General features: G+C 43.0%; 1 protein-coding gene across 1 annotated transcript in view; it reads left to right on the top strand.

Annotated features, from left to right (window-relative positions):
* Positions 1 to 25,527, top strand: part of FLT1 (fms related receptor tyrosine kinase 1) — a 108,613-nt gene that overhangs the window by 64,252 nt on the left and 18,834 nt on the right. Inside the window, exons 13-17 of the mRNA XM_059838805.1 lie at positions 3,737 to 4,027; positions 8,821 to 8,967; positions 10,780 to 10,911; positions 17,094 to 17,200; positions 20,498 to 20,636. Of these exons, the coding sequence (XP_059694788.1) occupies positions 3,737 to 4,027; positions 8,821 to 8,967; positions 10,780 to 10,911; positions 17,094 to 17,200; positions 20,498 to 20,636 (816 nt within the window). The remainder of the gene's footprint in view (positions 1 to 3,736; positions 4,028 to 8,820; positions 8,968 to 10,779; positions 10,912 to 17,093; positions 17,201 to 20,497; positions 20,637 to 25,527) is intronic.

Genomic DNA, 25,527 nt, shown 5'->3' with positions numbered 1-25,527 from the left:
TAAGCAGGAGGGGATGATTCCTTGTAGGAAAAGGAGCTGCTGCCCTCTGTAAAAGGGACATGCCAGAAATGACTCCAAAGAGCAGAGACAAAGATTGTTCTGAACAGGGAAATCCCTTTCCTTGAAGGCAATCTCCCTCAGCCCTTGTCCTGGGGAAGAGAAAATGCATGTGCTCCAGTGAAGTGGCTGTGAAGGGTCTCTTTTTTGTGGGCAGAAACCATTAGGAAGGTGGTGGAAGGCAGAACATGTCCCAGCAGCCCTAGTTTGGAGTTGACAAGTTCCACTCCTTCAGGGAAAGGTAAACATGAGGAAATTACTGCCAACAGAGAGAACCTAGGAAGAACAAGCACTTTCTTTGGTTACTGTAAATATCATTATTTCTGGGCTTAAAGGGAAACATGCCTATCTTTTCCTAGGAAGTTTGAGAGTGATATAAATGATTTTATACACTGTGCCTGGGGGTGTATGACACAAAGACCATGGGCTTTGGAGTAGCTTTCCTATGGCTTCTGTCAGATAAAGGACATTTTTGGTGCATGGTCACTGACTTAGCCCTAAAAAAGCAAATAACTGTTCAAGACCCAAAAGTAGCTGTGAAACTTACATAAAAGCAATGTAGAGAGGTGATTTCTGAAAGCTCTCCTGCTCACTGGTATGGAAGCAGTCTCTGTAACAACACCTTTATGCCAAATTTAATTGTATTAGCACCCTTGCCTCCAGCCTGCCCCTTTCCCTACATTTTGGGCTGTTTTGCTGGCACACAGCAGGCCCATGGGTGTGTTTGCAATTACAGAGGGTGAAACAGGAACAGCTCTGCCTTATCTCCCTGGTTTCCCAATGTCACTAAGCGCATTTTATTTTGAGATTCCTGATGGTGCTTGGCAAAGATAAACAAAATCTTCCATCAGGAAACCTGGGAGCTATTTCCACAGGAAGCTTCAAATCACTAAAGTAAATAAAACCCTTTTACATTATTCCCAGCCACGTTATTTAGCTAGCCTGAGCCTGTAACAATTGGTGAGATAGGTGTCATATATTGGGAGGCTCATAGCCTTTAAACAAATGATTCTTTTGGAATCCTGTGCATTTTGCTTTTGTCCCTAGATTTATTCAGAAAATAGTCTTCACAGAAGGCACATTGAGGAAGAGCTCCAGACCTGACAACATAAAAGTAGTTGTAACTGTGTTATACTGTTGGCATGCTATCCTTTTAAGCTAAAAATAGTTCACTTGCCTCAGTCCCCAGGGATCTTTAGTTTCATCTTAAGAGTTTTGCTTGGCTCTTCATAGCTTTTACTGAGTCCTGGCATCTTCAAAAGCAAAAATAATCGCTATTTCTAACCAATACCCGGGCTTTCATAACAAACATCAGAACAATTTGAAATGTACTGTGCGTAAGATGCAGCACCTTCTTTCTTCCAAGTACTTATCCACATTCAAAATGTTGGCCATTTGATTGTTTTTAAGTGTGTCTGAATTTAATGCTTCTTAACAAAATCAAGTTTCATCTAACTTAAATCTTACAGTTAGGTACTAAGCCTAAGCTGATCATGTAGGATCTCTTCATAATTAAGCATGAGGGACCAGGATGTCTGGCATTTGACCCATCTTAAAGGGATGGTTTGCACTGCCCTTGGAAAAGCCTGTGTCACCCCATGGACTGTAAACTTTTGCCCACGTACAGAACACAAAACATCTATATATTCAAGTAAATGTCTGCATTTTGGCAGCTGAGGCTAAATATGATGTATTCCATTTATGCAGGTGTTTTATCTTAATAGCACTTCCAGTCAACATGTTCTTAATTGGTATTAGAATCTGGCACCACACACTCTTATGTATCAAACAGGATCCTGATGGCTGTCACTCATAGATGAGTTCATGAAATTTGAAGTTTTTCTTACAGCTTTGTTTGCCAGAGAGAGAAAAGTGGTATCCCAATGGAACGTAAGAGGAACAATTTAACCCCAAGCTTTAATACCCAGTCTAATATTTTAGTGTCACTGCTTCCACTAGGTTGATCTCTGGACTGCACACCTGAACTGCAGCTGATGACAGGCACACACTTTGTCCCACTGCGGGGGCACAATGAGTTCAACCAGCAGAAATCAGGCCTCTCCCTGGGAGGCATCTACTGTCAGGAGAAATTTCAATCCAGGGCTAGCAGGAGCTCATTTACCCCCTGTTTAACTCAGGGCTAGATGTGGAAAAGAGGTTGTTATGGGGGACAACTGATGCCAGGCTTCCAATAGGCAGAGAGCATTGAGCAGGTTATGCTCATGGTTCCCATGGAAGACAAGGCAGCTCAGTTTGCAGTGTGGGAATTTAGGGAGAAGCTTTCTGCTGGATTGGTCAATCAATGAGAGATGTTAATGAAAAAATATGTGGGATATTATTCACTTGAGAGGTACTTTTCACACATTCCTGCTGAAGTGACGTTAAACCTGAAGCAACACTGGTAAGAATGAACTGAATGGAAGTCAGCATTGAGCTGTTCATGACCTAAGAAACAAGAAAAGAAGGTATCATTCTCCCTTGTGAAAGAAGAAGCCATTCTTAGGATTTCAAGTCAAGTTTACGGCCAAGTGCCATAGCAATTAGCAGTGAAAGAACAATTGAAAATGGCCACAGTCAATGTCACTTGACCGAGAAGAAGGAAATGACTTTATCAGAATATTGGCTACAAATAAACCAAGAGAGGTTGCATTCTAGGAGTAAAACTTGGAAGTGCTTTCTCTCAGGAACTTGCTTCTACTTTCACTGAGGTCAGTGGTGTAAGCACCTCTCTGGAGGGATGAGCCCCAGGTGGAGGCAGCTGGGAGGCAGCTGACACCACCACAGCTCTGTACCACTCCCCAGGTGGAGGAAGTTGCAAGTGACATTACAATAAACTGGAAACAGAACCTTTTCAAGCAGGACTTTCTACGTTGTTGGCTAAATTACTCCTGCCTGAACCATCTGCCATGAAGTGAAAACTTAACCCATGCCTACACTTAGTAAATAGTGCAATGATCCTTGGTTTCTCTCAGGTGAAAATATTTTTCACCTGTGATAATGCCAAGCCACCTAAAGAAAGTACCTTCATCCTGGTGCTGCCCACACACAGCTGGTCACCCAGGGCAGAGGGTACTGCTTCTGCTTAGCTCTTGGGTGGTTGGTAGGCTTTAAATGCAGGGGGAGTAAGCATCTCTGTTCTAAGGGAAATCTCAGGCATGTGATCACAGTGTTGTAATTTATCAGGACTTGAAGCAATTTTAAGAAATAGACATACTTTATCTGAATACTTGTGAATAACAAGAAAACAGTGTAACCAAACATGATGAAATGCAGTATTTTTATACTGCCCTCTTGAGATTCCTTTTCTCTTATGCAGTTCATAAGCTGGAGCTGTGATCAGAATATTTCTCCTTTTTCATAGTCCCACTGTGCTGTCTTTAAATAATTCTGCTTTTGGTACCTTGCCCCAGTCTGTCAAAACTTGGCATAACATACAAACTCATTACTTCCAAGAGCAACTTCAGTTTACTGACATCTGAGGCCAAGTGTATCATAGCTCCAAGAAACATTATGAGAATAGCTGGATCTGAGTGTAGGAAAGGAAAGATTACACACCTGAGCAGGAAGACAACGACATTGATTAGTTCAAAGACTTCCTGATAAAGAGGGAAATATATGCTCTGTTAATTTTGGCTCTTTAGTTTCATATAAACTAAAAAGTGTTCTTGATTTTTGACAGATGTACCAAGTGGATTCCATATTAGTTTGGAGAAAATGCCCATTGAAGGAGAGAATTTGGTATTGTCCTGTTCGGCCAACAAATTCCTGTACAAAGACATTGCTTGGATTTTACCCAGGACGGTCAACAATCAAACGAAAGCAAAGAAGTCTCACAACAGGGAGTACTCCATCACCCTCACCCTGACCATCAAAAACGTTTCCCTGGCACACTCAGGCACCTATGCCTGCCGAGCAAGGAACATATACACGGGGAAAGAAGTGCTTCAACAGAAAGACGTTACAATCAGAGGTGAGCACTGCAACAAAAAGGCTGTTTACTCTCGGATCCTCAAATATAAAAGCACAAGGAATGATTGTACAACACAAAGCAATGTAAAACATTAAAGGACTCATTAAACAGTAAGAGATGTCTCATATCATCTTGATTTTTGTATCACTGTTGCTACCTTTCAAGCCTTGAGGTGGTGCTCATTTCCCCATGGGTTGGAAATAGGAGGAATAGCAAACAAAATCCTAACGCGTGAGCTTCCAGTTGAGTTCAGACGGGTGTTTTCTGCTTTGAAAAGGCACATGGAAGCTGGGGTTTGGAAGATCCCCCGTGCTACATTTTACATGCCGTTATTTTTTCTCTTGCTGTCTCCTACTGAGCAATAAGGAAAACTTTGGATCAATCTTTTCTTCCGCTTTGATATCAGCCTCATCAAAAGTGTCAAAGCTGAATAAACTGATTAACTTTAAAAACTGCTGTTTTCAGTCAACAATGGACATTTAATAAGCTAAATTGAATGTGCGGAATGAGCACAATTCAGTTTGAGATTGACTGGACTACATATTTTTTATTTTAATCTGATCTTGATGGACTTATAAATATTACCTGCTGAGCAAGTTCTAATACTTATTTATTTGAAATTATTTTCTACACTAAAGTACATTAATCTTAAAAAAGTATCTTCTAAAAGAAGTATGCAGGGAAGAAATAAAAATGTTGATATAATGCACAGACCTATCATATCATTTATAATAATGATGATTTTACAACTGACAGACATGAACCATGTTTCTCCAAATAAATCCAGGTAGACTTCCAGTTGCTGTGTTGGTCAATTTTTAAAGTCAGTTCTGCACTAATGTAAAAAACTACTGATTAAAGTGTGAGTGTTGCTTCTGGCCTGAAGATTCAGGAGTTTGTAATGTTGTAATTATTTCATTAAATGAGGAATGTTACACTAACATGACTGACAAGGTTTTAGCCAGCACGGTTAGTTAATACATTTGTAAAATACAAATTCAAAATTGACACCATTAAAATTATTCATTGCTTTTGGTATGCAAATGACAATTGGATTTTTATGGGGATTAAGAACCAGCAAAACTGCTGAAGGACAATTAAAGGCAACCTAAGAATTCCTTGTGAGCATTTCCCCTTTTCTTTTCCTTTGTCATGATTTTGCTATGAGATGTTTCTGTGTGCTATAAATTCTGTGTAAGGAAAAGGTTACTATTTTTAATAGATCTGATAACTTTATTTTTTTACAATTACATAGCTTTAATTATTTTTGGTTACATTTATGATCGATCATTTATATAGCATTTACACAAGCCATAACAAAGACCACAATGACCAAAATAGCTGCAGCAAAGGAACAAAGTGGCTGTGCTTTTAAAATAGAGGGTGACAAAATGACAGTTTCTTGCGCTTGGGAACTCACCAGACTATTTCCTCCTTTAGGTATCGAGACTGTGTCCCACGGCTAAACTTGCCTTTCACGTGGGAATTGCTTTTGTCAAGTGTGAAAGGGTAAACAATAGCATTTCCCCATAATGCCAGTTTCATGGAGCCTAAAATGCTCAGAAAACAATTGGTAACCTGGAAGTTGTCAGAGTAAAGAAAAGAATAATCATTTATATCTCGAAATGTCACCTATAGCCTGCTTGTATACAGTAACTCTTTTGTTCATTATTAGCGTGATGGCTTCCAGAAACAATGTGTTCTTGCAAAGGCATCAGGCTCTCTTTTTTTCCTAAAACATGCCTAAAAGGCAGGCGAAGTCGTTGGCGACTGCTTAAAAATGGAGCAGCTCACTCTTTAGAATTTGCAATTCTTCAGAAGAACTACAATACAGAATCCCCTTTTTTCCTAGGGTATTTTGTGGGAAGACGTTTGATGGCGAGGTGGGCGGTGATGACAGGACATTACGAATTTTCCATGGCCTTGGGAGCCGAAGAACCATGATTTGTAGCAGCCAGTTGCCAGGCAATATGAGTTTGGGTCAAAAAAGAAAAAAAAGAAAAGAAAAAAAAAGAGATGTGGCAATTAGACTGTTCTGTGAAGTTGTTGTGCATTGCAATGATGTATGTCACTGCTGAGTGGAGGTCCCACCAGCCTGGGCTCGACCAGCACTCAGAGGGCCACGCTGTGCAAGGATGTCCTGACATCCCAATGCGGCTGTCCGTGTTGCAGGGCACAGAGAAAGCTCACTGGAAACCTTGGAGGAAAGCAGTTCTTGGTGGCAGGATAAAAACTACTGATGTCGCTTTTGATGTCCTTGGATGACTGGAGAATCTCATGGGTTTGGGGAGTTTCTCTGCCTTCTGTTGTGTAATATATTATTTAGGGAGAAAGGTGTGAATTATATTTCTTCTTCTTCTTTTTTTAAGTGTTTAAAATAAAGAAAGCTTGTATTTATATTTTTGTACTGATTAATAAAAAATAAGTGAACGGACAACATAATCTTAACAAAGGGCAAAAATGGATGGAATGCAAATGTAAACCTGAAAATTAACAAATTGTAATTTTTCCCTTTGTTTGCTTTTGAAAATGCAAATTTTCCCTCCCTACCACCCCAGGTCAGAAAAGCACTCTGATACCGGTCTCCTCTTTTCCCCCTCTGTGATCCTCCCTGTCATTCCCCTGGGCCAAATTCTGCCTACGATGAAGTTCCTCAGGGTAACTGAGAGCAGAGTTTGCCCAGCAAGGCAGCATTTGTGGGCAAGCATGAAGGCTGGGGTCAAGTCTGGGGGGCTGCCCTGGGAGCTGAGCCTCACACTCTGCTGGTGGCCAGGCTTGCCCCTTGGCTTTGGAGTGAGCAGAGTAGGACATTGGAAACTGTCCCCCTTGGCTTCACTGCAAAAATGAACGGGAGAAAACAGGTGGTTTGCAAAAGAGAATAATCCTCAGGTTGACCAAGTCCTTGAAAAATCAGCTGATTGTAGCAGAGAAATTACTGAAAGTATGTGAATGATGACTTAAGTTTTAAGCAAAAAAGTTTTTCTTAATATGAAATCCCATCTTTAGTGTATGGCTATAAACAAATTAAAATTAATCACAACTCACAGAATGTGTGATTTGCCTTTGTTGTGTCATCTTGTCCGCCTTCATTTTGGATGTCTGGGCTGGGGTGTCTGTGAGGGACTGCTGATAAATGTCGAGTTCTTCTCAGCACATGTATGTGGACATGCCTCAGACTGTGTCTGTTCACAGTGTTGTGAAAAATGAGAACTAAACAAAAATTGAGGCTATCTATCAAGGAGAAGGGGGCAATCTTCTTGGCTGCAAGGCAAATATAGTTGACTATGTCATTGTCTAGGTATGTGATGAAGAATTCAGAGTGCCTCTCCTAAGCAATGCTGTTTGGGAAGAGAGAACAAATTGTCTACCAGGCTGTAAAGAACAAATTTCATTGCCTGTGGAAATTTCTGGCTTGCAGCTCAGACGTGCCCAAAAGCCATACTCATGGCACAGTCATGACTATGTCGGAATTAATTTTAAGGGGCAAAGGTATTGCAAAATATCCCACTTTTAAGGTGTTTTTAGTGCTGTGGGGCTCATGCACACTGAAAAATCTGGTGGTACATAGGGGTTTAACATTTCTGGAGAGTTTTTATTTCTGGCTGCTAACAGAATAATTATGAAGATGGCTAGAATAATTTTGTGTGATGGCTAGTTTTCTGTAAGGAAAAAGAATAATCTTCCAAACACAGAATATCAGAAACTCAGCTGATACTGAACTTAGTGTATTAGCATCTGTTGCAGCTTGAAAGAAAATATTTGCAAATAATCGGTTTCTGCTTTTTTTTGTTTCATTTCTTATTTGGAATCTTTGTGTTACCATGTTAGTAATTGCTGATCCTGGCAGTGTCCTTGAAGGAAAAGATTGCAAATAATTGGGGAATTTGAGGAAATCTGCAGAGCATTTCCCTCTGTGATGCTGCTCAGGAGCTCCCTGCATTCTCCGTGACTGCTTTAAATGGACCAAAATACCAAAAATAATTATGTGAGAGTTGCAAATGTGAATGAAAGATGTTGCCATATAATGTGCATAAACGTTGTAAATATCTTGACCTTTGTTAGAACAGCCCTCAGCACTGTATGAAATGAGGAAAGGAGTGGCAAAGAGTTGACATGATCATGAGATTGTTTTGTTTTTTTCAGAGATGACTTTAACTTGATGTTTGTAGTGTGTTTTTGAAATGCTGTGGTGTGGTTTGGCCAGGCCTGGTTGTGTTCAGCCAAATAAGTGAAACGCAGAAGTGGAATAATTTATGAAGACTTTGGTACAATGCTTATGTGCTCATGGTTGTTTTGGATTATGTGAGTTTACTGAATATGATTTGTAGCTGTACTCTTTAGAGTAAGCAAATTATCAAAGTCACATTCATGGCTACCATGGTGTATGGAGCAGCTATCAGCAACACAGAGATATTCTGCTACAAGGCTGTTCTGATGAGTCTTCAAATCTTTGGTGTCACAGTTTGTTTCTTTTGATGGTGAAAAACTGAGCTTTCGGAGAAAGTCATTGCTTTCGATATAAACAAGCGTGGTTGGTCATGGGACTGAGAAAATCTTTTGAACACTGTCATCATAGGGTGTTCATTGGTCACCATAGCATGCTGTTGCTGAGTAATGGGAGTTCTCTGCACACACCAAACCCTCCTGAGCTAAGTAGAACAGTAAATAAAATCAGTGAAAAATGAGCTTGGTAGAAGAGCTGTAGCAATCTCTAACACCAGTCAGTGTAGGGGAGATGATTAAATCTCCACCATTACAAGAATGTAAAACAAAGGTGTTGTTTTGTCTTATAGCTCAAGAGGCACCAGCCCTACTGCGGCAGCTTACGGATCAGACAGTGAACGCCAGTAACTCTGCCATGTTGGAGTGCCAGGCTCGTGGTATTCCTGAGCCCCAGATATCCTGGTTTAAAAACCATGAGGAAATACAGCAAGAACCAGGTGAGAGCTTTGTGTACTCACCTACCTCTTACAGCAGGCTTCTTATTTATCCATCTGCCTTAGGTAGCCTTTTCCAGAATCATTGCCATCAGTACTTAGATGGAAGGAAGGCAGTCAGGCAGCAACCCGGGTGCTCCAGGTAATTCTGTGTCACTCCAAAACATGAGCCAGGCTGGAGATCTAGGCACAACCGGCCTTTATGGAAGAGGTGAAACATTTTTCATCTTAAAAGAGTCATCTCCAGAGAAATATATTTACCTCCACTCGTTATAGAGGGAGCTCAAGCAACAGGGTTTTGGCCAGCAGATATGGAAGTACCAGCAGGAGTCTGTGGTCAGGCACTCAAAGTCAGTTCATGAGTCAAAACCTATCCAGGAAACTAAATCCATATCTGGGGTATCCAAAATCCAAACACATCTATGGCGGCAGAGGAATCCAGGTCTCATGCAACAGAAATGAACAGCTTCCCAGGTGGCATGTTGCAACAACAGGAAAACTTTAGGAGCTGTTTACTGGTGTTCCTGGAATGGGGCTTCAAAGATCAGCTAAAGCTAAATGTCCAGCAGCTGGCACCATAGTCATGGAAGTGTTCCTTGGATATTTCAGATGGAAATGAATGACAGAGGAAAAGGCAACACTTTTCTCATGGGAATTCAGGCACATTTGGTTCAGAAGCACACACTGAGATAGTGTTAAACACTCAGCAAAAATGTTCAAGGAGGTTTGGTGCATAGGAACTTGAATTCAAAGTGTAGTCTTCTACAGAACATTTTAGACCATAACATTGTAGTTATGGTAATGTCCTGAATTATTGGGAATTACAATAGCATGAATAAAAACAACTGGAAAAAATTCTGAGGATTTCTCCAACTGAGTTATAAGCTTGTGCCAACTTGCAGCCCAGGCACTAAACCTAATCTAGAGACAGATTCCATGAAGTTTTACAGTGATCACATTGCAGTAGTGTGCATTAATAACTTAGGTGTCTAACTTGGGTGTAGTGCAACAGATACAATTGGGAGCCAGGGAGATGTCTCCAGAAGGTAGGTCAGAGCACTTCAGTTAGGTGCCTGAAATAGATGGTGGAAATACTTTTTGATGGGACTGTGGTTCTGATGGAGCCAAACACAAGTATGTACTTGACTGCACATTTCCTGGCTAGAAGGTGCCCTAGCAGGAGTCCTGAGGCCAAATCTGCTCCCTGCCTCTTCCTTGCTTCTTGGAGTAGTGTCCAGGCTGCCTTCTGGGTTGACCTATCTGGAACAAACAAGATGTTTAAAACTTCAGGTAATTCCCATGAGGGAATTCTCTTTGCACTACCCGGAGCCCCTTTGCAAAGGAGCCCATCATTCCATGCCACATGGGCAGGTGAGATTTGGAGCAAGTCTGCTGCCCATAGGGACAGTCTGAAGGGCTTTTGGAAGGGCTCTAAGCTTGAGCTGCTTCTGGGGCAGACCTGGGCTGTAAGTGCAGTAATCAGATTATCCTTTTTCCAAAAGCTGCAGACCTGCTAAAGTGCTTACCTGGATGAAAGCGTAGGCACAATGCTATCAACATAAGCAGTACCAAGTACTTCCAAGATCATTCCCTTAGGCTGAACTTTTTGACTCACACAAGTGCTTTGTAAACACTGATTTCCAAGAGACTTGCAAGGTGTCCAAGTGTATTTGGCTTTCCTGCAGAGAACATTGCGCCGTGCAGTCTGTGGCTCAGATCTCTTCTGAGAAGAACTTGAAGCAGATACTATTACACAAGGGCCAGGTTTTGTTTATATCCTGGCTCCCTCTCATTGAAAAATATTTCATTTCACAGGAATAATTTTAGGGCCTGGAAGCCGAATGCTGTTTATTGAAAGAGTAAAAGAGGAGGATGAAGGACTTTACCAGTGTATAGCCACCAACTTGAAAGGGTCCGTGGAGAGTGCGGCGTATGTCACGGTTCAAGGTAAAGCACCACACTAAATTGGAAGAGTAAGCCTTCCAGAGTGATGTTCTTAGGCTGGAAGGGCAGACGTATGACCTGGGACTCCTCTGGTGATCTCTGAAGCAATTTGAAGGAAGTCCTAGCAAGGGAAGCATACCAGGTTGGAAAGGAAGCCCAGCAGGAAATGCTAGCTCAGAGTGTGTTTACACTGACCTAAAAAGAAGAATTGCTTCAACCCAACAAAGATCAGGTCAGGGTAGAAGACAAATGTAAATTTAGTATCAGCAAAACAAACAAAAACCAGAGTAAGTAACACTCTCCTACCCACACACTTTCCCATTTCAGTTTAATCCCATAGAAATTAGAGGCCTGGGGTATTCTAAATTGTTTATTTTTCAGTGTAAAGTGAATTGCCAAATCAGACTGGAAGATTTTAGCCTAGCAATAGCTACATAAGCAAAGGTATTACTACAAGGAAGTAGTTTGATTTAGTTATTTCTGTAACCATTACTTGAGTCATCGTGCCAATAATTTAAATGTCCAGCATTGTTCTGCCTTCTGACAATCTCGACTTATGCCTGTGGCAGGGAAACAAATTAATTTTACGTTGAATAAAAAGAAAGTTTATTAAATGACCTTTCAATTTCATTGAGTACCCTTTTGGCTCATGAATTATGAGATTAGAGAAGTAGGTTGACATTCTCCATATAGGTCAGTGTTGTGCATGTATTAAATTTGACATAATCTATTTTACTGACCTGGTGTTAAGTAAGTAGCCCTGGATGCATTTAGTTACTCCTTAAAGAACACAATTGGAATATAACCAGGCCTCTTAGGCAGAGATTATATGTTTGTGCATGTCCTCACATAATTGTTAAATGTGTCTGAATACTTAGTATTTGGATACCACCCTGCAGCACAAGACAATTACAACTAGTATTGATTTTTTGCCATGAGTGTGTTAGCAGTCGGAGTTAATAGTGATGATACAATCATGTTTCTGCTTTAAAAGGTCAGGGATAAGTATATGCACATGTGGGCTGGCCCAGCTGGTGAAACTGAGGAGTTAAAAAACGATCCCCTTATGAATAATTATAGAGTCAGAGAATGGTCTGGATTGGAAGGATCCTTAAAAATTCTCTAGCTCCAGCCTGGTCTAGTGGAAGGCAGGAACAGCTCCACCAGACCAAGTTTCTCAAAGCCCCCTTCAACCCAGCCTTGAACACTTCCACGAATGTGGCACCCGGAACTTCCCTGGGAAACTCGTGCCAGGGCCTCATCCGGCTCAGAGTAAAAAAGTGCTTCCTAATATCTAATCTAAACCTGTCCTCTTTCAGCCTGAAACCATTCTCCCTTGTCATGTCTCTCCGTGCCTTTGGTGGAAGTGACTCTCCATCTCTCTATTAAAGCCCCTTTAAGTAATGGAAGGCTGCCAAAAGGTCTCCCTGGAGCCTTCTCCTCTCCAGGCTGAGCGATTCCAGCTGTCTCAACCTGTCTTCATAGGAGAGATGCTTCAGCCCTCTGCTCATCTTTGTGGCCCTCCTCTGGACTCGCTCCAAAAGATCCACGCCATTCCTATGTTGGAGGACCCAGAGCTGGATGCAGCACTCCGGATGGGGTCTCACAACAGTCGAGTAGAGAGGCAGAATCATCTCCCTCCAAGTGCCTTGATAATACTAAGGTTTTATAGCTGCTGTAACAGCTAAATGAATAGCTTCTGCCAGCTGCTTGCTGTCCAAATCTTCCTACTAATTCATAGTCCTGGACAATGTAATTCATTATTGTATTGATTTTTAACATAATTGTAGCTTGGCTGTTTATTACAACCACAAGCATTCTGTCAGACAGCTTCTAGGAAGTCATATATCCTAGTCCAGAGGAGAGAAAGGGAGCAGCCAGGAAGGCTTCTTCTGTGGTTACGTGTCCTGAGGGACCACCAGTAATGTTCTTGTATGACTTCCATGGGAGCAGGAGATGAAGACCACCACATTAAAATTTATGGCTTTGAGACTGGATGCTGAAAAGAGAGACAGTTTGTCTTACCTACTATGATCAAGGAAATTGTCTTTCCACTCTTAGTACGTGAAGGGATGTCACTAGAGATTTTTTTGCTCATTCCTACACTCCTTTGGAGTGTCTGTCCCTTTCCCAGGAAAGGAAGCCTCCCACTTCATCCCTGAGCCTGGAGGGACAAGATCAGAGCTTGAAGGCTTTGTCCAAGCTTTGCCACTTTCTTGTCTCTCTGAGAAACGCAGGCTCTGTGCCTGCTGCTGTGGGCACCAAAGCCTTGCCTCTGTCCTGGGACTCTTGGAACACGGGGCTGCAGATCAAAGGGAGCAGAGCAATGCCTCATGTTGATGGCCACGTTTAGCAGATTGGAAGAGTAGTTTGTGAATGAGTCAGGAAGGAAACTGTCTGCTCTCTTTATTTTCTCTGAAAAAACATTCTTATACTCACAGATAAAACAATGTGTTATTTTTGTGTCCGAGATGGATGAATGGATGGGGGAATCAAAGGGCTGTTTTTAAATAATTGTGGGCTGTGTTTGGTTTGGAACCCTGAGCTGTCTGTGGAGAAAAAGGGCCATGTCTGTGGGCATGTCAGAGCAATCTCTCTGCTTGCTCTTGGCTGAGGAACTGAAGAGGCAGGAAATCTGCAAGGACAGAATAGAAACAGCAAATGGCTGTCTGAGCATCCAGCAGGTGTACGGGGACTGTACCCCTAAAAGTCTGGGGAGAAATGCTGCTGGGCATCTTGGGCAGCTTTTCTTGAGGGGCGTCAACATGCTTGCAGAGCTGCCATGAAAGCCATTTCCTGCTTCCCCTACTGAGGACCCTTGCAGCCCCAGGGATACAGTTAGTTGCAGAGGTGCTGCTTTGGAGGAGATGTGTTGATAAAGGAAGGAGCAGCTCATGCTCACTGGAATATGGGCATGTAGCAAGCAAAGGAATACAGCAGTGCCCTGTCTTAAAGCTGATGTTTGATAACTTCATGTGAATCCTGCTGATGAAAAGGAAAACATCTCATTTATTAAGTGTTCACTGAACTATGCTGACACTATGAAAATGGTGTTAGTTTTTAAAATAACTCTTATTTAAATGACTTATTTTAAATAACTTTTTTATCTATCTGTCTGTCTGTCTGTCTATCTATCTATCTATCTATCTATCTATCTATCTACCTAACCTTTCTGACTTTGTATCTCAGAAAGTTTTTGTGCCTTTTGAGTCATGCTGAGGCCATCAGGAACTTCTCCATTAAGTTTGTCTGGAATTCCCACAGCTACTAAACAAAGTTCAGCCTGGGTCATGACTTCAGTTTGCAAGATTTCAGGGGGACATGAGGGGACACCAAGGTTCCTGTTACCTCAGAAGTCCCCTAAAGAGGTTTGGAATGGAGTCCTGGTGGTGGATAGTTCAACAAGGTCAGTTCTAAGAAGAGTCATCACCAATGGTCTGGCTAAGTTATGACAAACTTTGAGGATGGACATTCCTCAGCATCTCTGAGCACCCATCCCAGTGCTGCAGTACTGTGATTGTGAGATACATGGATTAAGCAGGGTAGATCCCATTGTGGTAGGGGTGAGGGATCCAACCTGCAGCAGGTTGACATTGTCCCCCTGGGCATTGCTTTTTTCCTGGCTGACACCTTCACTACAATGTTTAGGTGTTTAGAGTTGAAACCCTAATGAGAAAGCCCATACCAGCCAAAGGCTTGAGCTTGTAGCTGGGGGTATCAGCAGATTATTCCAGGCTCTTGTCCTGGCATACTTACATGATTCTGGTGGCTTCTGTTGCTAGTGAAAGAGAGAAGCTGCTGCTGGTGGCACTGCTTCACTCACCCCTCCTCACCCCTCTGCAGTCCTGCAGACATGGGGTGGTGCAGGGGGGTTTTTGGAGGGGAGAAAGGGGGAGAAAGGGGCAGATGCTTGGGGCAGAGTCAGGCAGATGGGACAGAGCTGCACACAGGGAAAAATCTTTGTCTAATGAGGTGTGTGGTGAGTAAAGCTCTGGGATGGAGGTGTAAGGGGATGCCTGAAATCTTCAGCTACCAGGCAGAGAGAGGGATTTAGCACTGATTAAAGCCTCACCAAACTCTGCTAATCCTAAGGCCTCTTCTGAGTGTTTCTGCCAGTCCTGCCTCAAAATAAACCTTTTCCTGCCCAGCTGAGAGACACTCAGAGAGCTCTGACTCCAAGGCTTTCAGCAAGACTAGGACTCTGGCAGTTGATAACCCAGCCCAGCTGGAGAAATGCTTTCTGGTTGCCTACATTTGCTCCAACATTTCAGAGACAGCACCTTTGCATCTCTTTGCTGATTCCTGAGCAGCTGCTGTAGTGGTTAGAGGTTTGCTGTCTTCCACCCTGGGCCTGGCTGTACCTTGTGGGTGTTCTGTGTCCTGCTCCGTGAAGTTGTGGTGACTAATGAAACTTCAGCCCCTCCAGGTTTTGCTGAATAAATATCAGAAGCTATTATCTTCCTTCTGCAGGAGTGCTGGGCAGAAGCAAGAGGAGACTATCCAAATGTAAAAGGAAATGCAGATACCAGAGAATAGGCAAGCAGCATTGGATATTTATGCTACCACTATGTTCCATATCTAAATCTAGTACTTGAAAAAAATGCTTGTGAAAAGAGAACTCTCTTGGTATTTCTGGAGACTATTATATCTCCATTCATAGTTGCAGTCATGTTTTTCCTCAATGAGCTTTATTCTCAAAGCTTCAGAATGGACATGCCAGGGAAATCTTAGATATGGGGCATGAATACAAATCTGATTATCTTTCTTAGGGAGGGAAGACATTGTGCTAATTAAGCAACACATCCTCTAAACAAAGCTTTGTGGATTTTTGCCTAAAACCAGGCAGGTAATCCCTCTGGATTACCCAGTAAACTCACCAGTGAGACACAAGAACATCTTTTTCATATGTCAGGAGTAGCACCAAGCTGCCAGGCTCTGAAACTCTGCAAGTACAGTTGACAAAAGTACTGTAAAATCATGTTCAGAATTACTCCTCCTTGTCCTCTCATTTACCCTCTCTAGAGGGTATATCAGAATAAGAGACAGGGTATGATGGTTCTTTTTGCATTTTCTACCAATCAGATGGAAAACATATTGTGGGAAGTGTGGGATTTTTGATGCAATCACAGGATTTGCAAAACAAACTGCTCTGAGTCTATTTTACAAATCCCTAAATAGCAGTCTGAAGTGAGTTTTATTTTGGCCTTTTTAAAGATTTGTCAGTGGGCTCTAATACTTTCCAGATTTCTAATCTTCATGTTTTCTTGCTGCTTCATTTTCAGTTGTGGCCAGTTTTGTGTTTCCCTTTCTGTGCTTAATCAGTTCCCTGGTTGCCAGAGCTCTCCCAGCTCCCTGCCACCTGGCTCCTGTGGGGTGCAGCTGGCACAGGAGGGGTCCTGTTTTCCCTCGGGGAGCCTGGACATGTGCTGCTGGTGTGACTGGCAGGAGACCTGAGGGCACAGAGCCTGCCAAGGGAGCAGTGGATTGGAGGGAGGGCCAGGCCATATGCCCTGGATTTCTGCCCTGTGGGAATGAGGCTCAAGGCCCTGGTAGCATGCTGTGTATGAGCTGAGCCCCCAGGTGACAGATTCATCCAAGCCATGGGAAAAAGAACTCATGGACTCCTGCTGGCAGCACCATGAGTCTCCAAGAGAATCCCCAGGTGACCCCCAGGGATGGTTTTGGTGAGGGCTGGAGGGTTTACAGCATGTCTGGGATGGAGGTGGGGGCTGCAGGGCTCAGCCACCGGCAGGGAAGAGCTCTCTGAGAGGTGGATAAGGAAAGGCATCAGGTCCTGGACAGCAAACCCCAGGCAGCATTACTGCAACGTGCCCTGGGTGACACTTGGAGTCACTGGTGCCTACACCAGCACAAACCCTCCCAGGAGCTTCTCCTGCACTTTAGCAGCAGCTCTCACACCACAGTACCACCTGTGGGAAAGGCCCAGCAGAGCCATCCCCTCTGTGCAGCCCTGTCCTCTCCTGAGGCTGCAGGAGACCTTTTTTTTGGCTCTGTGAGCCAGTTCAAACAGAGATTAATATCCCATTGAAAAGAGCTGGTCCTTCCTGGTATTTTATTTTAATGGAAAAAAAAAAAAAAAAAACCCACAAAAACCCCGAGAAACCTATGAAGTGCCCTTGGTTTGCAGGCCATTTTCTAACTTGTTTTCCACTTGATTTTCCCAGGCATATCAGAGAGGTCAAACCTGGAGCTGATAACTCTGACCTGTACCTGTGTGGCTGCGACACTGTTCTGGCTCCTGTTGACCCTCTTCATTCGCAAGCTGAAGAGGGTAAGGACAGACAGGGATGGCTGGTGGGATGCCCTGGGGCACCTGCCTCTCCTTGGCAGCCCTTTGCTCATGTCAGAACATTTTCCCCAGGCTGCTGGGACTGCTGGGTCTACCAAAGAAAAATTCTGTTTCACTTTCACAGCACCAAGTCTGCCAGAGCTCAAGGAGTGTTTGGACTGCACTCTCAGGCACATGGCATGACTCTTGGGACGGTCCTGTGCAAGGCCAGGAACTGAGCTTTGATGATCCTTGTGGGTCCCTTCCAACTCAGAATATCCTATGATTCTATGATTCTTTGATTCTGCTCACCCTTATTCCAGGGAATATCAGGCTGCTGATGGATGCTGGAGAACCATGACTTGCAAGCCTAAGTATGAGTAAGCCAGAAAGAAAAGCCTGGGTGGGGACAAGAATCTGAGGCTCAATTGGGTGCCTGACTCACACCAAAGGCATCCTCATTCCCTTACAAAAACTCTGGGGGTTTGGCATCCTAGTGATCCTCAGATCATCTTTGAAGATCTGAGTGAGTGGGAATGACAGATCTTCACAGAATGTGCTGGGGTCTGGTTCTCACAGTGTCTGGTACAATTACATCACTTCCAAAGTGATATTTTGCTGAAGGAGATTTGATGGTGCAGCTTCTAGAGCAGATGATCCTGTACCAACATGATAAATTTAACTGCCCCTGCAGCTGACCCTCCTTCTTGTCAAAGGCTGACTGTGATGGTTTAAAACCCCTTTTTGCTGACAGCACCCTGTCTGCACTGTATGGTGTGTGCAGGCTAAACCAAAATACAAAATACACAAAATACAGCTCCTCAGTCAGGCAGGAAGATCTCAGTGCAGCCTGCAGGAGCAGATGGATTTGAGGGAAGGTATGGGGCACTGCGAGACACGAGCTGAGCAATGGCTGTGTGCCCCCTCTCCTCACTCCCACTGCACCACCAGCCCAGGATATCACAGCTAGCTCCACAGGGATCTGCTCACAGCCACCACAGCTGGGCATGCCCCAGCTGCCTGAGGGATGGCTGCTGAAGGGCCACTGCAGCCTGACAGACCATGTCTTCTCAACCTGCATTAATGCCCTGCCAGTGTCTTGGGATGGGTGCGAGGAACTTTTATTGACTGATGGGAAAGCAGCTCCAGACCTCCAGACCTCCAAATCAGGGCGGTATGGCAGCAGTCACTCTGCCTGCATTCCTGCTGCTACAGGCTTTGGTGAGGAGAAATGCGTGGGAGTCTGGGGGGAAAGGAAAGCAAAGGTTGGCTGAATCTGTGGAGAAACTTCATATCTGTAAGGGAAATTACAAGGCAAGAGGGACCAGTACTGAATGCTCAACAGTAATGATGAGTAAGTTATAGTGTGACTGCAAATCTTGGGAAAAAGTAAGCTTTAAGTGTAGCAATAGGTTGCAGATCTTTTTTGTTTTATTTTTTTATGAGACCAAAACTTGTTACATGGTTAAAAGATAATAAAAATATCATCAGATAATAAAAATATAATGTAGAACAAGGGACTTTAGCTAAATGACATGTTGAGGCAACTTTCCAGCTAGTGTTAGTCTATGTTTATGGTCTTCTCTTTGTTTCTCTTATAAACCCTTGCTCTCAAAGATTTATGACTGGAATTAGCTCTGAATTGAATTTTATATACAAATTATGTTGCCACAACAGAAAAAAAATATGCTCTCCAAGAGCATTTACTTAAAACCTCTCTGTGATGAAAACAGGGACAGATTATATCCTTAACAATTTTTCATCATTGAAAATGTTGCTTCAAATCTCTATTTGTGCCAAAACTTTGATATTGAGTGCATCTGAAGAAAGAACTGTGGGAAACTGCCTGACTTTTCCACTCCCCTATTGATTTTTCTGGAATGGGTCCACTTCAAAGCTCTTCTAATGTGATGGGTAGGAGCACTCTGGTACACACATCTCTATCTAGAAATGCCCTTTCTGGAGCACCACACAAGTTTCTGTTTCTACTCATATCCCACTTATCCATGTTCTTTCCAGACTTAGTGGATGATTTGGAGCCAGGCTTTAAGCCTCCTGACTTTTTCCCAAGCATCAGTGCACCCTTCTTGGGACAAAATGTATGTGTTTGGGGAGGATGAAAAGCAACTAGAACAGCAGTTGTTAATTACTGTCATTTTAGTCTAGTTGTGTTTGTAATCAAGGCATGCACTGCTGGGAATATCCCTCTCAAAAGACATGCCTGGAAACGCAGGTATTAGGGACATATTTCCAAACTGTAAGGGAGGGAATTTGAAAGTATGAGGAGGGAGTTGAAGCAAATAATAGAAAAGAGAATATGTGGTTATATCTCTGGGTTTGTGGTCTCTGTATGTCTTTGTCCATGTGCTATTTCCACAAGTTCAGGAAAAGTAACACCTTCAGGTTCAGGTCTGCACATTTCCCATAGATTCCAACGAATAGCCAGGAAATTATGTCAAACACTAGACCTTTTCTATAGAAAGACAAGTACTCCCGTGTCAAGAAAAGTCCAGTGGATTAGAATGGAAATCTTGATGCTCTTTGGAGGAACATATATTTCAAAACGGATGAACTGCAGGAAACTTTCAGATCAGATCATCTTTCCTTATATTTCTCACGTGAAGTGGATCATGCATTTGTTCAGGAGAAACTAAGCTGGCAAATTAATTTGAAATTTTATGTTTTAAATTATGCGTTTGTGTCCACCTGTTTATAAATTCCTCCAGACTCAAATGGTTTGAGTAAATTTTTCAGAAATTATACCAAAGAAATAAAAAATCCTACAAATTTGTCAGCAGTTTGTGAAGTGTACAAAGTCCAGTGTCCTGACGACTTGTCTTGCACAATTTCTAACCACATATGACCTATCTTTGCGGGATATATGGAACAAATAAACACCGGCAGTAGAACTCCATCTGTTGCATGTGGCCGCTTCTTGCTTTGCACAATCATGAAGGAAAGTTATTTTTATCAGCAATGTTTAGTCACTTGCTGAAAGTATTTCTCCTGACTGTGCAGAGGGCCTGTGTCATAACACCATATGTTAATAGAGACCCGCATGGATTTCATTGAAGAAACTGGCATGTCCAGATGGGAGGAAAGCTAGAGGGAGGAGTTTCTTTTATATAAAAACTCTTGCAATACACAGAAAAGCCAAAGGGAGCTTAACCAAACCATGCAGCGTGCAGTGAAACATTCAGCCTTGTGAACAGAATGAACTTGGAGCCCTTGATCCAAACAAGAAGATGCTGGCAGATACTCTAATCCTCTTTTTCATTCCGCAATGTCTTTGTTTTCCAGCCTCGTTCCTCTGAAATGAAGACCAACCACTACCTGTCAATCATAATGGATCCTGATGAAGTTCCCTTAGATGAGCAATGTGAACGCCTACCTTATGATGCCAGCAAGTGGGAAATCGCAAGGGAAAGGCTAAAACTAGGTAATATTGGAATAGTTATATAGAGTTTGGATTGATTGAGTAAGATGTATCTATAACTATGGGCAAAGAGCAGCTGGATGTGTTCTAGGCACTCAGCACAGTGTACTGCCAGGTTTGGTGTGATCTATTCCACACTGAGAGCACTGATCTGTGAATGGGTGAATTACAGCCTTTAGGACAGACTGACCATGTCCACTTGACTTTTCACATGTATATTTGGACTTCATGTAGGAAAGATAAAATAGAACCACAAGATCATTTATGTTGGAAAAGACCCTCAGGATGAAGTCCAACCATGAATAATCGACCTGTTCACTCCAGAAAAAAGCTGTGGAAGACAGTGGCAAAGGCTTTACTAAGGTCCAGGCAGACAACATCCACAGTCTTTCCCTCATCTATTAGGTTGGCCACCTGGCCACAGAAGGAGAGTATAGACAAGAATGATGCATTCTGTATTTTGGAAACTGATTTACTTAAAACATGACACAAAATGAGCAACCAAAGATTTCCAAATCAGACTGCTGACTTCAATGTTTCTCTCTCTAGACTCAGGACCCTGACCTTTGGCATTTACTGTAATTTTGGTGATTCACTATAATAATGGTGAAGGGTCTGGAGGGGAAGGTGTATGAGGAGCAGCTGAGGTTGCTTGGTCCGTTTATCCTGGAGGAGTGGAGAGGAGACATCACTGCAGCTACAACTTCCTCGTGAGGGGAAGAGAGAGGCAGGCACTGATCTTTGCTCTGTGGTGCCAGTGACAGGACCTGAGGGAACGACCTAAAGTTGTGTCAGGAGAGGTTTAGGTTGGATATCAGAAAAAGTTTCTTCACCTAGAGGGTGGTTGTGCACTGGCACAAGCTCCCCAGGGACATGGCCACAGCACCAGCCTGACAGAGCTCAAGAAGCATCTAGACAACACTCACAGGCACATGGTGTGCTGCTTGGAATTGTGCTGTCCAGGGCCAAGATCATCCACAAGGATGATCCTTGTGGGTTCCTTCCAACTCAGGATATTCTATGATTTTATGGTTTTCTTCCCTTTCTTCAACCTGGAAACTTGGAAAAAGGCCTGTGCAGAAATGGGTCCTCATAATCCATCCCACACCCCTTCCCGTTTCTCCCTCTCCTTTTTCTAGCACAGTCTCCTTGTTTTCCCTCTGTGCTGCTGTTTTATAAATATTGTCTTATTGTACCATAAAGAGTAAGAATGTGACATGTAAGTCCACACATAAATACATAAATATCCTTGAAAACTTTAAACCTACGGCCAGCTCCCTAATAGATGTCCCAGCAAAAGGCATGGGTTTGGGACCATTCCTCATTAAGCCTAGAGTGGGGCTGATGAGAAGGGAAGGGGGGAGGGGACCTTATTTTGAAGTTGATGAATCCCTCCAGAAACCACACAGATTTTCGCAAGAAGGTCAACGTTAAAATGTCAGTGATAAGCTCAGCCTCGTTGCTATAGTGCTGTTTGTTCTTTCAGGCATGCATTACATTTGTCCTACAGCAAGGTCTAGAAAATCCTTGCATTTTAGTTAGGAGCTGTAACAGATTCCTCCTGTCTCCTGGGTATCAGGAACAGAGCTTGGTTAACACATGCAAAATTAGGATCGCACTAAATTTGCCTGCCAGAAGACACAAGGTGGCCAGATGTGGATAAGCACAGCTGAGATACATTGCTCTCGATTTATAATTGTCATACATAATTCTGGGAATGCTGGAACCTTGTGCTGGAGAGACTTCAATCTTCAGACAATTTTCTTATAGCAATGGACCAAGAGCCTGATGTGCAGACAATGTGACCACTGGGAAAGAAACAAACAGAAATGGAATGTAAACAGCAAGGAAAAACCCATGCCTTTCAGGGTTAGTGTTTGGAGCCCAGAGGTGACGAACGATGACCAGAGAACGAGTTAAAAGTGGAAGAACTGGTGTAAACAAATAAAGAATGCTGACAATGAATGAGAACCAGATTTGAAGAAGTTGTGTATGTGCAGCATGCTAGATTAGCTCAGTGCAAGTCTTGCTTACATGGCAGTTGGCTCAGTCTTTGAGTAACCTTGGCAGTCTCTGAGGATTAGTGTCTCACAAACACAAAATGTGCTTCTATGGTTTTTAAAAAATATTTTTGCTTGGAAATGCAGCCCCTTCCAGCATCTGATGCGACTGTTTTTCTCTTTCCACCTACTTATCTTCCAGGACACATATTTATTATAACTTTTGCAAAGAAGTCTCTCCTTTCAGCCCACATCTCTTTTGCTGTGTGTTCCTCCAACACACATACACACAGCCCGTGGCTGCAATGCAATGCTTATATAACAAGACTCTCCCTTCATCTGTAAGAGGTACAGCCATTACAGGAAATTTCATATGGGCATCACTGAAGTCAGGGTAATTAACATCCAGCATAGATTAGTTTCACTGAGAGTAAATGTCATCTTTTCATTAGGCAGAAAAAGGCTGGTGCCATAAATCACTGTCAGCGCGGCCGGCGATAACACGCTGTGTTAGCTGAGCCATCAGGCGCTTCTCCCCTCCCGCTTGGGCTTGACCTTCCTGGTCTGGAGAGGTGGCACAGCGCTGATGCTGGGATGCAGGGCCTAGGGCAGTGTGGTTGTTGGCTCCAGAGCAGTGTCACATGTGCTGGTGGCCGTGGGCTTCCCGAGCCCTGCTCCCTCCTGTGCACTGCAAGCCCACGGCGCTGGCACCAAGCGCTGCACTTCCCAATCTCCTGCATGTGCACAGCTGTCCTGTGCAACGTAATGGAAAACATGAAGCCACCCGTGGGAAAAACCCAGATGACTCAAACAGTGGCAAAGGACCTGAGAAATGAGCACACCTTCGAGCCCGTGCCCTCCCACGGGCATGGGGTGCGGAGCCTGCAAGCACTTTTCGCTAATGCTCCAGGTCCAGCAACCGACATGCTTGAAGGACTCTGCTAAAATGGGACTGAAAGGAAATTCTCCTGACCCAAAACTCCTTGACTGAGGCGTATGTTCACTTTAATGCGTTCTGAGCGGCCCGGTAAACCCAAGTCAAGTGTGGAAAACTTTAGCAGAGCACTTTGCTCCACTGGTGTGGATCTAAATGCTGCAGCATTACATATCCGAGCACTACCCCAAACATATCCAGTGTAGCTGCTCAAAGGCTATGACAAACTGACTGCTCAGATGGTTGGGCAACTTAATATTCCTCTGATTAATAATTTTGTCATTACTTTGTATGTCAACAGAAGGGACATTTGCAAGAACAACCACAGCCACCATTGCACACTAAACTGTGGAGATTTGAGCTACACGATGTAAAGTTAAAGCAGCCCTGTCCTGTGCTACTATTCAGCACAGTACAAGCAGCAGCAGAGCAGCAAGACTGAGTGTTGTTACAGTTTCCCATTGAATCACAGCACTGTTTAGAGAAGGAAGTGCTGTTTCCAGTGCTCATTCTCCTTTCTGAAAGGTTAGCAGCTTTGTGCAGCTTTATGAGCCACTGTGTTTTCCAAGTGGTGACTAAGTAGGTTATCTCAACGTGGGAAGTGAATTAACAGCGATGGAAACAGATTAAAGCTACGGATTAAACAAAGGTATGGTGGCTTTTATAGGACCTCAAACTGCAAGTTCTTTGTGCAGAAACCGCAGACACTTAAAACGTTAAGGACTAAAAACATCAATTCACAAAGAAAACTGAGACCTGAGTCTTAATGGTGCTTCCCTTACATCTGCTGAACGAAGAATCTATATGCAGTAACTGAAAAAGGCAACAATAGGTTTTTAGATGCAGACTGAATCTGTATTTCTCTATCAAACACTAAGCCCTTCACAAACCAAGGTCAGCTTGTTGATGCTTTTCAGTCATGTAGAATAAGTTCTTTGTGGTTTGTATTTGCCATAAAAAAAGGACAGCACTTTTGTGCATCTAGGGTGGAAATAATTTTCTGGGATTTTTTTTGGCTTAGCATATTCCACTTCATGTTTCTTTTATAACATATGTTATTTGCTTCTACTGACAGACATACTGAGAATTACAGTTTAGATACAATATACACATATAAAAGGCAGTAGTGATTTAAACTAGTACAGACAGCAGCTCTTTTTCTCTGCTTGCAAGTATCTGAGTGTGATTCATCTCTTACTCAGATACCAACAAGATAGATGTCCATATGAGAGCTACTCAAACAGGTGTTCATCATAGGAACAGGAAATTGTCCAGTGGAGATAGTCATGCCACATGTGCACATCTGAGAAACAAATATATGGTACATGTTATCCTCTGCTTTTATGTGAAAAGCTGACTGTTGTTTTCTGCTCTTCTCTACACCGCAGATCCTGCTGCCATACTCTTGTTAGCCACTTTGGCACCTGGGTTCTGCTGAAGGTGAAGCACAAAAGCAATCTGAAAATAGTTACTTGGAAACAAAACTTATTGCTAGAGCTGATATGTTGACAAGATCTCCCTGACCAAGCCTTGCCAGCCCCTCTAGCAGGGCAGAGGCAGCCAGAGCTGTCCAAGTGAACACATTTCAAAGGAGAAGAGGGTCTGTGTTGTTAAGGACACCACAGGCTGATGCACGGTGCAGTGTGCTCAGGGAAAAGAGGAGCAAAATATTTCTCTGGCAGAGCTACACTGAAAATTCAAGTTTGAAGCCAGTGTACCTCCAATGAATGGTTGCTTTCATTTAGTGACATTTTCACTCCTATCACTTGCTCCCTCTGATGACTCTGTCTTCTAGTTTGACTGCTTACTTTTTTAAAAAACCCAATAAACCAAAAAACCTAAACCAGCTGTATGTTGGAAATAAACCTTTGGGAGTCATTGGAAAGTACATTTTCCAATTCATGATCTATGAAACCATTTGCTGGTAGGATTCCTTTTTTTTTTTTTACTAAGATGTATC

This window comes from Haemorhous mexicanus, chromosome 2, assembly GCF_027477595.1.
Source record: "Haemorhous mexicanus isolate bHaeMex1 chromosome 2, bHaeMex1.pri, whole genome shotgun sequence".
NCBI lineage: Eukaryota > Metazoa > Chordata > Aves > Passeriformes > Fringillidae > Haemorhous > Haemorhous mexicanus.
This window is presented reverse-complemented; position numbering and strand designations above follow the sequence as displayed.